This window comes from Penicillium pulvis (genome assembly GCF_028828015.1).
Source record: "Penicillium pulvis strain IBT 33274 chromosome Unknown contig_7_segment1_segment0, whole genome shotgun sequence".
Classification (NCBI taxonomy): domain Eukaryota; kingdom Fungi; phylum Ascomycota; class Eurotiomycetes; order Eurotiales; family Aspergillaceae; genus Penicillium; species Penicillium pulvis.
Window position 1 is genome coordinate 1,740,223 of NW_026643079.1, and position 12,673 is coordinate 1,752,895.

The 12,673-nt window shown below is 49.8% G+C and overlaps 6 protein-coding genes across 6 annotated transcripts; 4 read left to right on the top strand and 2 right to left on the bottom strand.

The window, feature by feature from the left end:
* Positions 1-586: 586 nt before the first annotated feature.
* N7503_008604 (uncharacterized protein) lies at positions 587-913 on the top strand (the record flags this gene model as incomplete). The annotated part of the gene is made up of 1 exon (XM_057068151.1): positions 587-913. One exon carries the CDS (start codon positions 587-589, stop codon positions 911-913), a length of 327 nt encoding a protein of 108 aa, XP_056919006.1.
* Positions 914-2,581: 1,668 nt separating this feature from the next.
* On the top strand, positions 2,582-3,827 carry N7503_008605 (uncharacterized protein; the record flags this gene model as incomplete). Its single annotated transcript, XM_057068152.1, has 3 exons — positions 2,582-2,699; positions 2,760-2,950; positions 3,084-3,827. Coding segments are annotated over 3 exons (1,053 nt in total), but the record flags the coding sequence as incomplete, so codon positions are not given.
* A 1,273-nt stretch (positions 3,828-5,100) lies between these two features.
* N7503_008606 (uncharacterized protein) lies at positions 5,101-7,130 on the top strand (the record flags this gene model as incomplete). The annotated part of the gene is made up of 5 exons (XM_057068153.1): positions 5,101-6,020; positions 6,075-6,255; positions 6,321-6,415; positions 6,470-6,787; positions 6,845-7,130. The coding sequence occupies 5 exons, from the start codon at positions 5,101-5,103 to the stop codon at positions 7,128-7,130; spliced, it is 1,800 nt and encodes a 599-aa protein (XP_056919008.1).
* A 788-nt stretch (positions 7,131-7,918) lies between these two features.
* On the bottom strand, positions 7,919-8,929 carry N7503_008607 (FAD synthase; the record flags this gene model as incomplete). Its single annotated transcript, XM_057068154.1, has 1 exon — positions 7,919-8,929. One exon carries the CDS (start codon positions 8,927-8,929, stop codon positions 7,919-7,921), a length of 1,011 nt encoding a protein of 336 aa, XP_056919009.1.
* A 374-nt stretch (positions 8,930-9,303) lies between these two features.
* N7503_008608 (uncharacterized protein) lies at positions 9,304-10,039 on the bottom strand. The gene is made up of 2 exons (XM_057068155.1): positions 9,901-10,039; positions 9,304-9,846 (listed from the first exon to the last, which is right to left on the bottom strand). Exons 1-2 carry the CDS (start codon positions 10,005-10,007, stop codon positions 9,318-9,320), a joined length of 636 nt encoding a protein of 211 aa, XP_056919010.1. The 5' UTR covers positions 10,008-10,039; the 3' UTR covers positions 9,304-9,317.
* A 128-nt stretch (positions 10,040-10,167) lies between these two features.
* On the top strand, positions 10,168-12,588 carry dbp4 (RNA-dependent ATPase HCA4; the record flags this gene model as incomplete). The annotated part of the gene is made up of 1 exon (XM_057068156.1): positions 10,168-12,588. One exon carries the CDS (start codon positions 10,168-10,170, stop codon positions 12,586-12,588), a length of 2,421 nt encoding a protein of 806 aa, XP_056919011.1.
* Between the last annotated feature and the right edge of the window lie 85 nt (positions 12,589-12,673).

The window sequence follows — 12,673 nt, forward strand, 5'->3', positions numbered from 1 at the left end:
AATCCGCTGCAGTAACCTGTAGGCCCAAAAGACCGCAAATTTCGGTTCTGATGTACTTAGAGGGTTTCACTACTCTGGGATTGACTGACTGAAATACGAGAAATAAGATACGAGTGGAAGTACTTTTTGATTTTGAACGATTCAGCACGCAAATAATCACAACACGTTGCGATGCAAATGTCGTCGCCCGCAGGTAATTTTCCGCTTATTTGCGCGCCGAAACAATGCCTAGTAGTGTGCAGGGTAGAAGAATGGACCCCACCGTAACCTACAGCCCCCGCGTCTACAGTTTTACGTCATACGAATTTCGTGAAAAACTACTATTTCTCATGTAAAGGCCGAGCTTGAACTTGCTAGTTTTCTCGGAACCGCTCTACCAAGGCCCCGGTGCCTTACTTGAACAAAGAGCTACCACGACTCCCGAAATATTCTCGATGGCGGGAATGGCAGTGTCAAGTCTTCCACTAGCCCTCTGTCAGGGAAGTACGTCCACAACAGATTGAAAGCGCTATATTATGGGCCTGATGTTGTTAAATTTTACTTGCTGTCATGTCTACCTGCCGAGACATCGAAGGCTTTCATTACCATGGGCAACTCCCTCGCAAAAAAAACGCCTCTCATCAAAGGGCTGGAATCGCTATTGTCCCCCAAGCACCATGCTGGCACCTACAGTGGAATCACAGAGCATTCCCCTCAAGCTCAGGTCGAGGAAGCCGCCTCTCGATTGCAACAGGATACATTCATCGACACGATCATCAGTGTAGGCGGTGGCTCACCGATGGATAGTGCCAAGAACATCACATGTCGTACACGAATCCACAGGACGATGGCTATCGCACATCACAATCCCGACAACATTGTCAGCAGGCGAATGTACACCAGGCGCGGGATTTACACGGGCAGACGGCATTAAAGGCATCCTTATCAACCCTGCACTCTATCCAGACTACATCATCTACGATTCGAAATTCGGTCTGTACACCCCTCCGCGCCTATTTCTCTCAACGGGGATACGGGCTTTGGATCATGTGGTGAAAAGCTAGTATCACCAGTCTGTGACATACGTCCCATCCAGAATTATGGCTCTGAATGCAATCACCGAGCTTTTCCGACTACTCCCGAAATACAGAGCAAATCCCAAAGAGAAGATACCATTCCCGCACTGTTCCTAGCTGCGTATGCTTCTCTAGGATTCTTTGGACAGGATATGGGTGGGGGACTGGGGCTTTCTCATCGACTGGGATATGCGCTAGGTTCACCGTATGGAATTCCTCATGGGATTACTTCATGCATGACACTTGGATCTGTGGTCAAGCTGCAGGCGAGACAGGACAAAAAAAGCGCGGAATCCATTGCGGCTATACTGCCATACATCTCTGAGAAACAATCGGGAAATGATTTGGAAGATAGTGAATTTGTGGGAGATCGGATTTTGCAGCTTGTGCAGGATACTGGGCTTAAGTCTGATCTGACTACTGAGAATGTTGGCAAAGACCTGGTAGATATTATTTGTGCTCGTGCAACTAGACTGGAGGCGGGAGGGACATCTACTGAGGAACGGCGGTTTTGGAATTCTGTAAGAGAGCTGATTGAGAGTCTTTGGTGAATACTGCTAGTGAGAATATACGTCATTGCTTCATGGGCTGTACAAGGAAGCGGCGGAGCCTTGCGACTTATCCAGGTATTAATATAACATATGTAGTTCTTGTGGTATTGGTAATCCTAGTCTGACCTTATCCTTCCACTGATATCTGTAAGTGGATTGAGCAGGGACGGCCTTACCCCTATTACTAGCATAGAGAAATACCAGTCGACTTATGTATTCCCTAGTCTCCTAGTATACACACCTGCTAAGTAATGATTCTTCATAGACTCGGCTTTCGTGGACTAAAGTGGTTATTAACCACAAGGCTATATATCCGTGACCACGAATGCATAGCCTTGTACTAAGCCCGGGAATCTACGAGTTCACCATCACTAACTTCTCTCTCACTAAATCTACTATCATCCCGTCCACCCCGTCCACCCCAATCACCATGAGTCTTCGAATCCCAAGATCCTCAAATCCTTGAATCCTCGAAGCTCTTGAATACTCGAAGCTCTTGAAATCCTTAAATTTTTAAAATCCCCGACTACTCTAAGTCTACAACACTAATCACTCCCTCTACCCCGATCACCCTGATTACTCCGAGTCCCTAAATCCTCGAATCCTCGAGGTGCTCATGGTGACTGGGGCGGGGGTGAGTAGCCTACCCAGTTGAATTACGGAGGACCGTAGCTTCAAGTAATTCGTAGTATAAGTAGAAAAGATAAGATCAATCCACAACCACGGTTACCCACGTGACCCCACCGTAGGACCCGCTTCCCCGCATACTAGTATGATCGGCCCAGAATTCACGACGCGGAAAGCGTCGGCGTGCGGAGAATGACCAGCCGAGGCCTTGATTCCTCCTACTACCGTCAAACTTTTATAGCTGAATATAATTTTTCAACCCGCTCCCAGTAAATTTTCTGCATCTACCTCGCCAGCTTGTCTACCTGAACCATGCATATTCAACTGGCTTCTATCCTTCGATCTAGCTCGCGCACGGTCGGGACCCGTCGCTGGCCGCCTACCAGCCAGTTCAGCTCGGCCCGAACGTTCTCAACCACGCAACACCGTGATGCAACATGGGGCTTCATTGGTTTAGGACAGATGGGTATGTAGAAGCTCACTAGAAAGCTCATTCTGAAGAGGCTGTCAACTTAATGTGTACTAGGCTATAACATGGCCAAGAATCTACGCGCCAAGATCCCCGCATCTGATACCTTGATTATTCGAGACGTTAATGAAGCAGCCGCTGAGCGCTTTGTAACGGAAGCAGAGGATACAGCACGGAGCAGCGGAGCCGGCGCCGATGAGTACCGAGTGGAGATTGCTACGACGGCGCGTGAAATCGCGGAGAAATCGGTGAGTGATACTTGAGAAAAGTGGGCATATCATGCAACTCGGACTCGATTGAATACTCTTGAGGCCCTCTTGTTTGAAGAATATTCAGTGCCCCCAAACTTTTCATTGACCAGCTGACTAACCGTGAGCATAGATCGTGGTTATCAGCAGTCTCCCTGAGCCACAGCACGTAACTGACGTGTTCCACTCCATTCTAAAGCCTGGCAAGCTGCCCGCTCTAGAGCAGGAACGCCTATTCATTGACACTTCGACTGTTGATCCTGTCACATCAAAGGAGATTGCAAATGCTATCCACACCACCCAGGCCGGTCGATTTGTAGATGCTCCTGTCTCCGGCGGTGTAGTGGGTGCCCAGGCTGGTACTTTGTCCTTCATGTTCGGAGCGTCGACACCAACTGGGGACTCAGGGGAGCTTCTTGACCGAATCAAAGGCGTCTTATCCCTCATGGGAAAAAGGATGTGGCACCTTGGCGAACCTGGGTCTGGGGTATCAGGGAAACTCGCCAACAACTACATTTTGGCTATCAATAATATTGCCACCGCCGAAGCGATGAACCTTGGTGTTCGTTGGGGCTTGGACCCCAAGGCATTGGCTGACATGATCAACTCTTCTACTGGTCGATGCTGGCCTTCTGAGGTTAACAATCCTGTGCCTGGGGTAGTTGAGACTGCACCTGCATCCCGCGACTATAAAGGGGGATTCGGGGTAGCGTTGATGCATAAAGACCTACGATTGGCACTGACGGCAGCCGATAAGTCTGGTACTCCTCTGGTTCTGGGTACTCATGCTCGTGAGGTGTATGATGCCGTTGAGGCAGCTCACCGTGGAAAGGACTTCTCGGTTGTTTACCAGTGGTTACAAGAAAAATCTTCATAGCGCAGCTATTGAAATGCAGTGCATGTTTCATCATAGATCATCCAGATACGTTTTTAAACAATATTTTTGCCGGTGAGAGTCAGAATTTACATCAGGATTATAATAGATCGCCGCTGTTTACAAAACACCTGCTCATATACGATACATGAACACCCACTGGTATACGCAACACCCGCTTATACGCGACAACGATCCCATTAACGTGTCAACGTCTCGTCACTTACGCGCCAAGATGTCCGCAACTACACAAACAGCGTGTGTACATAAGGAAGAAACGTTACGTCACTTTGGATTTACCGAGTGCACGTTTTCCTGGCTTGCAAATTTGGACATACGGGAATTGCGCTAATTATAGTCAATGGCGTGAATAGAGGCGTGCATAAAGGTTGTTAATTTCTCTTTCCCTTCGACCTCTTCCCCTTCCACTTCTTCATCTCTTCATCCTTCCATCCTTCCTCTTCTGATCTCCATATTCAAACTCATTAGCCCTCGCCACTTATCTCAAATCCATTATTCCGACATCGTGGTTTCCGTGTGGAGAAATATCCGTTCTTTCCTTCCATTGGCACCCCTCCTCTACGTCCTCCATCTCGTGAACTTTCTTCCTGCGTCCTCTTTTATCTCCGTCACCAAACTTGATCAACTCGGCCCCGATCGTCTCCAATTGATCCTTCATCAAGGACATCATCAGGAACATTATCGAGAACATTGTCGGGAACATTATCGAGAATATAACCGATTCGTGATCGGTAAACATATCGATCCGTCACTTCCACGCACGATCCCTCGTTCAACTTGCGTGCGGGTCTTGCAAATTTTAGTCCTGATCGGGTGAATTCGTTCTGTCAGATTCACGTTCGATTGACGTCTTGACGCGTAACGTTTCCCTTGCACGCCACGCCACCTTGTGCTCCCAACCGCCGTCCGGTCAAGAAGACTCTCCATCAAAGATCACCCGCCAATAGCACTCGTTAACAAGCCGGTGAGCTCTTTATTATCATTTGGAACACTGAATGGAGGCTCGCTCTCGTTTGCAAAAATGTTTCTTGTGATTTTGTTTCTAACATGTGGTCAACGCTTCCAGATTCTAGGGCATTGTTGCTCTTTTTCTTATCCTGCTATCCCTTTTCCAGAGCTTTTACTCTCTTTCTGCAAAGGTAAAACCTCCCGGCTTTTAAATCAGAAGCTTCCCTCGCTGGAATGCCATTGAGCATGGTCATTTCCACCAATTCCTGCGAGTGCCATCACTAACACTTACTTTAAAGCCAACAAGATGAATTCCCAAGATGCGAACAATGGTTCCTCGAGCTCTGGAGGCGGACAAAGTTCGAGTGCTCGCAACGGCCATGGCAGATACAACCACGAGTCCCGTCACTACACCCCTATGTACCAACGAGCTGCAAATATGTCTGGTCGTGACGGCAGCGGTGCAATGCTCACTGGCACAAACCAAACTTATCGACCCAGGTATGGTTCAAGGAGTAACGCCCCGGGCGCAATGAATAGCCTGGAGCTCGTCCCAAACTCATACCCCAATCAATACATTCTGGTGCCCAACTCTGGTGTCATTGGAGGGGCTCAGCAAGTTCCTCCCTTCATGGCTGGCCAGACCGACCAAATGAGCCAATGCCAGTATTTTCCCCCCGGTGTTTATCCAGGCATAGCCTCCACCATGGTACCTAATGGTTATTCTTCCTGGCCTTACATGGTCAACTATGACGTGCAAGACAGGCAGAATGCGTGGAGCTCGGTCGATGGCCAGAGAAGTCCTCAGACCGACAGTGCGGGCATGTACTATCCCATGAATTATGTCCCTTCTAGCCTGGAAGGCGCTGGCACGACTGCATACACTTTTGGGCCCATGCTCGGGGCCCTTCCCGTGCCCGGAGCGTTGCCCGGGGCCCTGCCTGCTCTTCAGATGATGAAGACAACAAACGGTTATGTGGTGCAAGATATGGAGGCTCTTACCCAACAAGAGCCAGCAATTCCCCGTGCAGTGCCAGCCATGTGGACAAATCCTTCTGAGATGACGCTCGCAAAATGCCTCGAGAACCGCGAGGGCATTACTAATGTCTACATCCGAGGGTTTCTTCCCGAAACGACGGATGAGATGCTTCACTCCTACGCGGCTCGGTTCGGTGGCATTGAACGCTGTAAGGCCATAGTCGACCTGGAGACAAGTCTTTGCAAAGGGTATGGTCCCCTGGCATGAACAATGTTCGGATTTATGCTGACACGAAAATATAGCTTCGGCTTTGTCCAGTACTACAATTTTGAAGCATGTGAAAATGCAATTCGTGGGTTCTTTTATTTAGGTTACCAGGCAAGCTTTGCGCAGAAATCTCGCAACTCTCGTCTCAAGGACCTGGAGGATCGCACATCGACCAACATTTACTGCACCAATATTCCGATCGACTGGACTGAAGCAGTAAGTCAAGCGGATGTTTGATTGCAGTAATCTATTAAAGTTGATGCTAACGATACTCTTCCAAGGACTTGCGCCGTCATTTCGAGCCCTACCACGTGGTCTCGGAGAAGATTAGCCGTGATGAGAAGACAGGTGTGAGCAAGGAAGTGGGATTTGCCCGGTAAGATATCATTGTCGGAAGCGTTGTTTCGTCCTCCTTGCTGACTCTGAACAGCTTCGAAACTCGTGAAATCGCCGAATTAGTCTTAAGCGAGTTCCACAATGCCCCTTCGGCTGGCGACGTGAAGTTGCTATTGCGTTTCGCGGATACCAAAGCTCAAAAGGTACTGAAGCAACAAAGTAACGAGCGTCGTGCATACCGTGCAGGCGAATACAATTATTCCGTCGAAGTAGTGCAAGCATCTACAACACCATCGCCTACATTGCAACGTTTGCAGCAGCATGCCAGGCACCTGACACCTAACTCTGCGGCCAGCTTTGGCTCCCCAGCCGGAACTGGCCCCGAGTGGACCCCAGCGACCTCACTCTCTCCGTATGTCTCGGCATATTCTCCCATATCCTCCTTGCACGCTCACTAATCTATCAATAGATACGTGCAAAAGCATGCTCCTGGAAACGTACGACAGAACTCGTTGTCGTCTCGCAGCCTCAATGCCCTTGAGAATGCGACTCCCCAACGCCGACCCATCTTAGGCCGACGTTCTTTGACTGACATTTCTGGTGTCTCCTCTAAGACCGCCAGGGCCCCGTCTGTAGGCGATGAACCCCGTTCATACATGTCCAGTCCTCTAAAGGAAAACATCAAAGCTGGGTCCATGTCCCCAGTCCCATCGCGCATGGAATTCTGCATTCCTTCGCCCCGTTCCTGCACTTAAGCAAGGAACAAATTTCCAGACATCACAACAAGACCCGGGTGGTCAATGGTTGAATTTCACTTTGTTCTACGATTTTCAACTTCTCCATGATGTTCTTGGAAATATCCATTTGAAAGTGTCATGATATTATTCCGGAAATATCCATTTGAACGTGTTCGGATAATTTGAACGTGTTCCTGGATATATCCATCTGACCTTCGTGACTCTATGCGAGGATTGACTCTTATTTTTTATTCTTCCAGCTCCAGGAGGTAGATTCGGGCTTTTCTGGGTTTATTTCTGCGGTGAGCTTCTCTCGACTGCTCCACCTTATTCATTTATTTTATCGAAAGCGGGCACGGTGGATGATGGAGGCTTCTATCTCTTTGATTTTTTTTCTTTTTCTTTTCTTTTCTCTTTTTCAGTTCTATCTCTTTTATGGGCAATTCATTTAACGGGCATTTGGAGATGGGGAATGGTGAGGTCGTCTAGTATCTGTTTATTTTTTTTTATTAATATTTTTTATTTTTTATCTCCATCTCTTTTCTGTTGTCTTCTCGGGCAGCTGTATGATAAATGAGAAAGCATGCTTACTACTCAAAATGCTTGTTTCGCTATCGGCAACGCTTGCGGTGCTTTTGCCTCAAGGTAGTCTAAGATGATGTCGCCCACCAATGAATCAACAGTAAACACAATCTATGGATCAAGAGAAACGAAGATGCCAGGGGGGAATTGTCGGTCTGTACATGAGAAAAGCCACTGCACATACGAGTTCAAGGCTCCAACATACTGAAGCGTCCCAAAATGAATCAATTGCGACCAAGCCTCTCTTCTAAATCCTGCATCAGCTTGTACGCCGGTAAATAACCTCCCTCGCCATCTTTTTGCTCATCCTGCATCTTCAAGCGCGGATTTGGTAACGTATCGGAAGTTCCTCCAAGACTGGTATATCCCATATCATAGAGCCGACAATATTCCAACCCAAGGTGTCGAATAAATGCCCAAATTTCGGCATAATTCCAATCAATGACGGGGTGGATGCGCATAAAATCAGGCCACCCACCATCAGTCCGGTCAAAATGAGTTAACTTCGCACCATGCGGGTCTGTCCGTCGCGTGCCCACAAATATGGCCCGAACACCCGGATGAAGAGCAAGATAGTCTTCGAAACTGGAGCGCAAAGTTGTATGGGGTGGTTCGGTAGTGTATTTCGTTATTGAGAGATGATAAGCTTGAGCGGAGCTGACAACAAAGTCTTCCACCTCGGGAAAAGGATCAGGAGGAAGGGCATAGATGGCAGGTATCTTAGATGTCGATTCAGCATGACTAGCGTAGGGGTGAAGACCAGCCAGGAACAAAATAAGGAGAACGAGACAATCCTTGCCACCGTTGTAGGAGAGCGACAGCCCCGAAAGTTTATACTGGGCCACTGCACTTGCGACAACTTCCAATGATGTGCGGGTTGAGCGTTGGACCGAGGCGAGGAGCGAGTCCGGGGGATGCGACTCGGCTAGGAATTCCTGCACGCGTGCATGGATGCGCTCGATCACGACGGGGAGTGGGGGGATGACTTCGTCGGCATTGGCATTTGAAGATTGTGTGCCATTGTGGGCGCTTTCCTGAGCTGATCCGTTCTGCGGATCAGCGTCTGTCGCGTGTGTGGTATATACGGTGGTGGCCTCGTCGGCCCCGCGTTGGGCCGGAGTGGGGTTTGCGGGCCCCAGGTTGAAAGGACGTAGGTGATCGAGTACTTTTGAGAGCGATTGAGAGGAGGCCGGGGGCTCTACAGGCCGTTCGCCTGGTACCAAGGGCTCGGCCATTGTGTTTGGGGAGGGAATGACAGGTTTGAGGTCGAGGCGGGGGAGAAGTGGGTTTCTCGGCGCTCGGAATCCAGAATATGATCTAATCCCATGTGGGGATGGAAGATGGGAACGGAAGAAACGACAGACACTCAGGTTTGTGGATTTGTACCGTATTGACATTAATATTTGAGAAGTCTGTCACAATCTCAAGATGATGAACTAAGGGAAATCAAGTATATCTATCTGTGCACGTCAAATTGCGCCGAAACTTCTAGGTTTTCCCCGCGCCGCGGCTTATCGGTGGAAGTGCATGGAGTCTCGTAGATCATAAACCATGCATATCACCTACGCGGTGGGTGATAAGAAGTTGAACTTTATTAATTTGTTGGTATCTTTCTAGTGAAGCTCACCCAAGAACCTTCATCTTCTTTTTCTTCTTCTTATCGTCGCCCGACTTCCCCTTCTTCCAATCCCGCCAACTCCCAATGCGCTCCTCCCGAGTATCTTCCCACGCTTTGTCTTGATCACGCTTACGTTTGCGCGCATCAAGCTCTTCCTCCTCCTTGCGCTTCTCTCGTCCCTCTTCCTGCATGCGCGCTTTAGCTTGTCGCCGACGCCGTGCTTCCTCTTCTAAGAGAACCTGAACGGTCTTCTGTCGCCATTCCTTCTTGAACTCCTCGGTTTTCAGCTCCGGAGAGTCAACGGTGTATTTGTGTTCACGGATCAACAGACGTCGCGCGTCTGCAATGCATTCGTCCAGGTAGGTGCGCTCCTTCTCGTCAAGGAGTGAGGTCTGTGCCTTTTTCAGTCGATCAAAAGCATCTGGCGCAGCCGGATTCTTGGTCTTATCCGGATGAATAAGAAGAGACTTCTTGCGGTATTGTATCTTAATGTCCTTTTCAGGAACACCGGGCTGTAGGTCTAGAACGGCGTAACTAGCGAAAAATTGGGGTTAGTGGAGCTTCAAAGTAAACAGTTAGGTAACTCACGCATCGAGGGAGAATGCCTTGCGGATGCGATCAATTTCTGCATCTTTTGTAAACTCAGACGCTTCGCGCTCCAGTGCATCGAAGATGTCTTGATCGTCGTCAGCCATGGTCAAGTGTTCCTGAAGCTGTAGATTTGGAGGAAGTTCTTATCTCGCGCCCTGGCGCGCTTATCGGCGGATGAGTAAGCAACCAAGAAAAAAAAGATAGCGATTAGAATTTACAACCGATCAAAGTATTTGATTACCCAGAACCGCATTCACCACAATTATGGCTCCGGCAAAGGCGTCTCGTGGGAAAGCTCCCAAATCCCACCATGACTCTGGCAGGACTATGAAGCGCAAGCGCGGTCAAGAGGATCTTACCTCGCTCGTTCAGCGTGTTGAGGACCTCGATCTCAAAGCCACCATCAAAAACTTCTCCGATCTCCCTCTCTCCGAACCCACCGCCGATGGTCTTTCGGCCTCTCACTTCAAGGTCATGACTGACATCCAGCAACGCGCCATCAGCTCTGCCCTCAAGGGTCGCGATATCCTTGGCGCAGCCAAAACCGGTAGCGGAAAGACCTTGGCCTTCCTCGTCCCCATCCTCGAGAACCTGTACCGCAAACAATGGACTGAATACGATGGATTGGGTGCGCTTATTCTAGCACCAACGCGCGAATTGGCGATCCAGATCTTCGAAGTGTTGCGCAAGGTAGGCCGTTACCACGCCTTCTCCGCTGGCCTGGTGATCGGTGGAAAGAGCTTGCGCGAGGAACAAGACCGTTTAGGAAAAATGAACATCCTGGTCTGCACCCCTGGTCGTATTTTGCAGCATTTGGACCAGACGGCTATGTTCGAGACCAACAACCTTCAACTTCTGGTAATGGATGAGGCCGATCGCATTCTTGACATGGGTTTCCAGAAGTCTGTGGACGCTATCATTGACCATCTCCCCAAGGGACGACAGACCATGTTGTTCAGTGCTACACAAACCAAGAAGGTCTCTGATTTGGCTCGTTTGAGTCTTAAGGAGCCTGAGTATGTCGCCGTTCACGAAGCTGCCGCTTCGGCTACACCGTCAACTCTTCAACAACATTACGTCGTCACTCCCCTTCCTCAAAAGCTGGACACTCTGTGGAGTTTTATTCGCGCCAACCTGAAGTCGAAGACTGTGGTTTTCTTGTCCTCGGGAAAACAAGTTCGCTTTGTCTATGAATCCCTCCGTCACCTACAGCCCGGTATTCCATTGATGCATCTTCACGGCCGCCAAAAACAGGGTGGTCGTTTGGATATCACCACCAAATTCTCCTCATCACAGCACGCCGTGCTCTTCGCCACTGATGTGGCTGCACGTGGTCTTGATTTCCCTGCCGTGGACTGGGTTATTCAAATGGATTGCCCCGAGGACGCTGACACCTACATTCATCGAGTGGGCCGAACTGCTCGCTACGAGCGAGTCGGTCGTGCCGTGCTATTCTTAGACCCCAGCGAGGAGAAGGGTTTCCTGAAGCGACTTGAGCAAAAGAAGGTACCAATTGAACGCATCAATATTAAGGCAAACAAGCAGCAGAACATCGCTCATTTGCTTCAAAATATGTGTTTCAAGGATCCAGAGCTCAAGTATCTGGGCCAGAAGGCATTCATCTCATATGCGAAATCAATCTACGTGCAAAAAGACAAGGAAACCTTCAACATCAAGGAACTCGCCTTGGAGGACTACGCAACTAGCTTGGGTCTGCCTGGTGCTCCCCGTATCAAGTTTATCAAGGGTGACGACACCAAGGAGCGCAAGAATGCTTCATGGAAAATGGCGCATCTGTCTAGTGGTTCCGAGGACGAGGACGCAGACGCAGACGAAGACGAGCCCAAGAAGGAGAAGAAGGACGAGAAGCAAGTCCGCACCCGCTACGACCGCATGTTCGACCGACGCAACCAGGACGTGTTGGCAGGCCATTACCAGAAGCTTATCAACGACGATGGTACCATGATTGCCACACATACCGGCAACGGTGCTGAAGATGCGGACGAAGATGCCGATTTCCTTTCTGTCAAGCGCAGATTCGAGGCTGGCGATGAGCAACTTGGCAAGGGTGCTACCGACTCCGAAGACTCGGAGCCCGAGACAAAAACTAAGATTGTCAAGCTCGATGGCCAAGATCCACTGGTCATCGACTCCAAACGTCGCGAGAAGCTTCTCAAGTCGAAGAAGAAGCTACTCAAATTCAAGGGCAAGGGTACCAAGCTTGTCTACGACGAAGACGGCAATGCTCACGAAGTCTACGAGATGGAGGACGAGGAGCAGTTTGCTGCCCGGGGCGACGCCAAAGCTCAGCGGGAGCGCTTCGTGGCGGAGGAGGCCGAGCGCACACGCCGCGCCGATATCGACGACAAGGAAGTGGTGCGCGAGAAGAAGCGCGAGAAGAAGGAGAAGCGCAAGGCTCGCGAGCGTGCCCTTGCCGAGGCGGAGGCTGTCGAGGACGACGAGGAGGGTGGTTTCCAGCTACCCTACATCCCCTTCAAGGACCCAATGGAGTCTGCATCCGAGTCCGAGCGGGAGGACTCACGCCCGAGCAAGAAGTCGCGGGTGTCCTTTGCCGATTCAGACGACGAGGACCGTCCGAGCAAGAGCAAGAAGAGCAAGGCTGCCGAGCCCAAGATCGAAACTTTGCAGGATCTGGAAGCGCTGGCCAGTGGTTTGCTGGGTTAATCGTGCATTTCACTGGGTTTGCTCTGGCGTTGTATTTTCTTCTCTCTGGTCTGTATTTATGTAGCGAAGCCTCCTAAAAGCATTG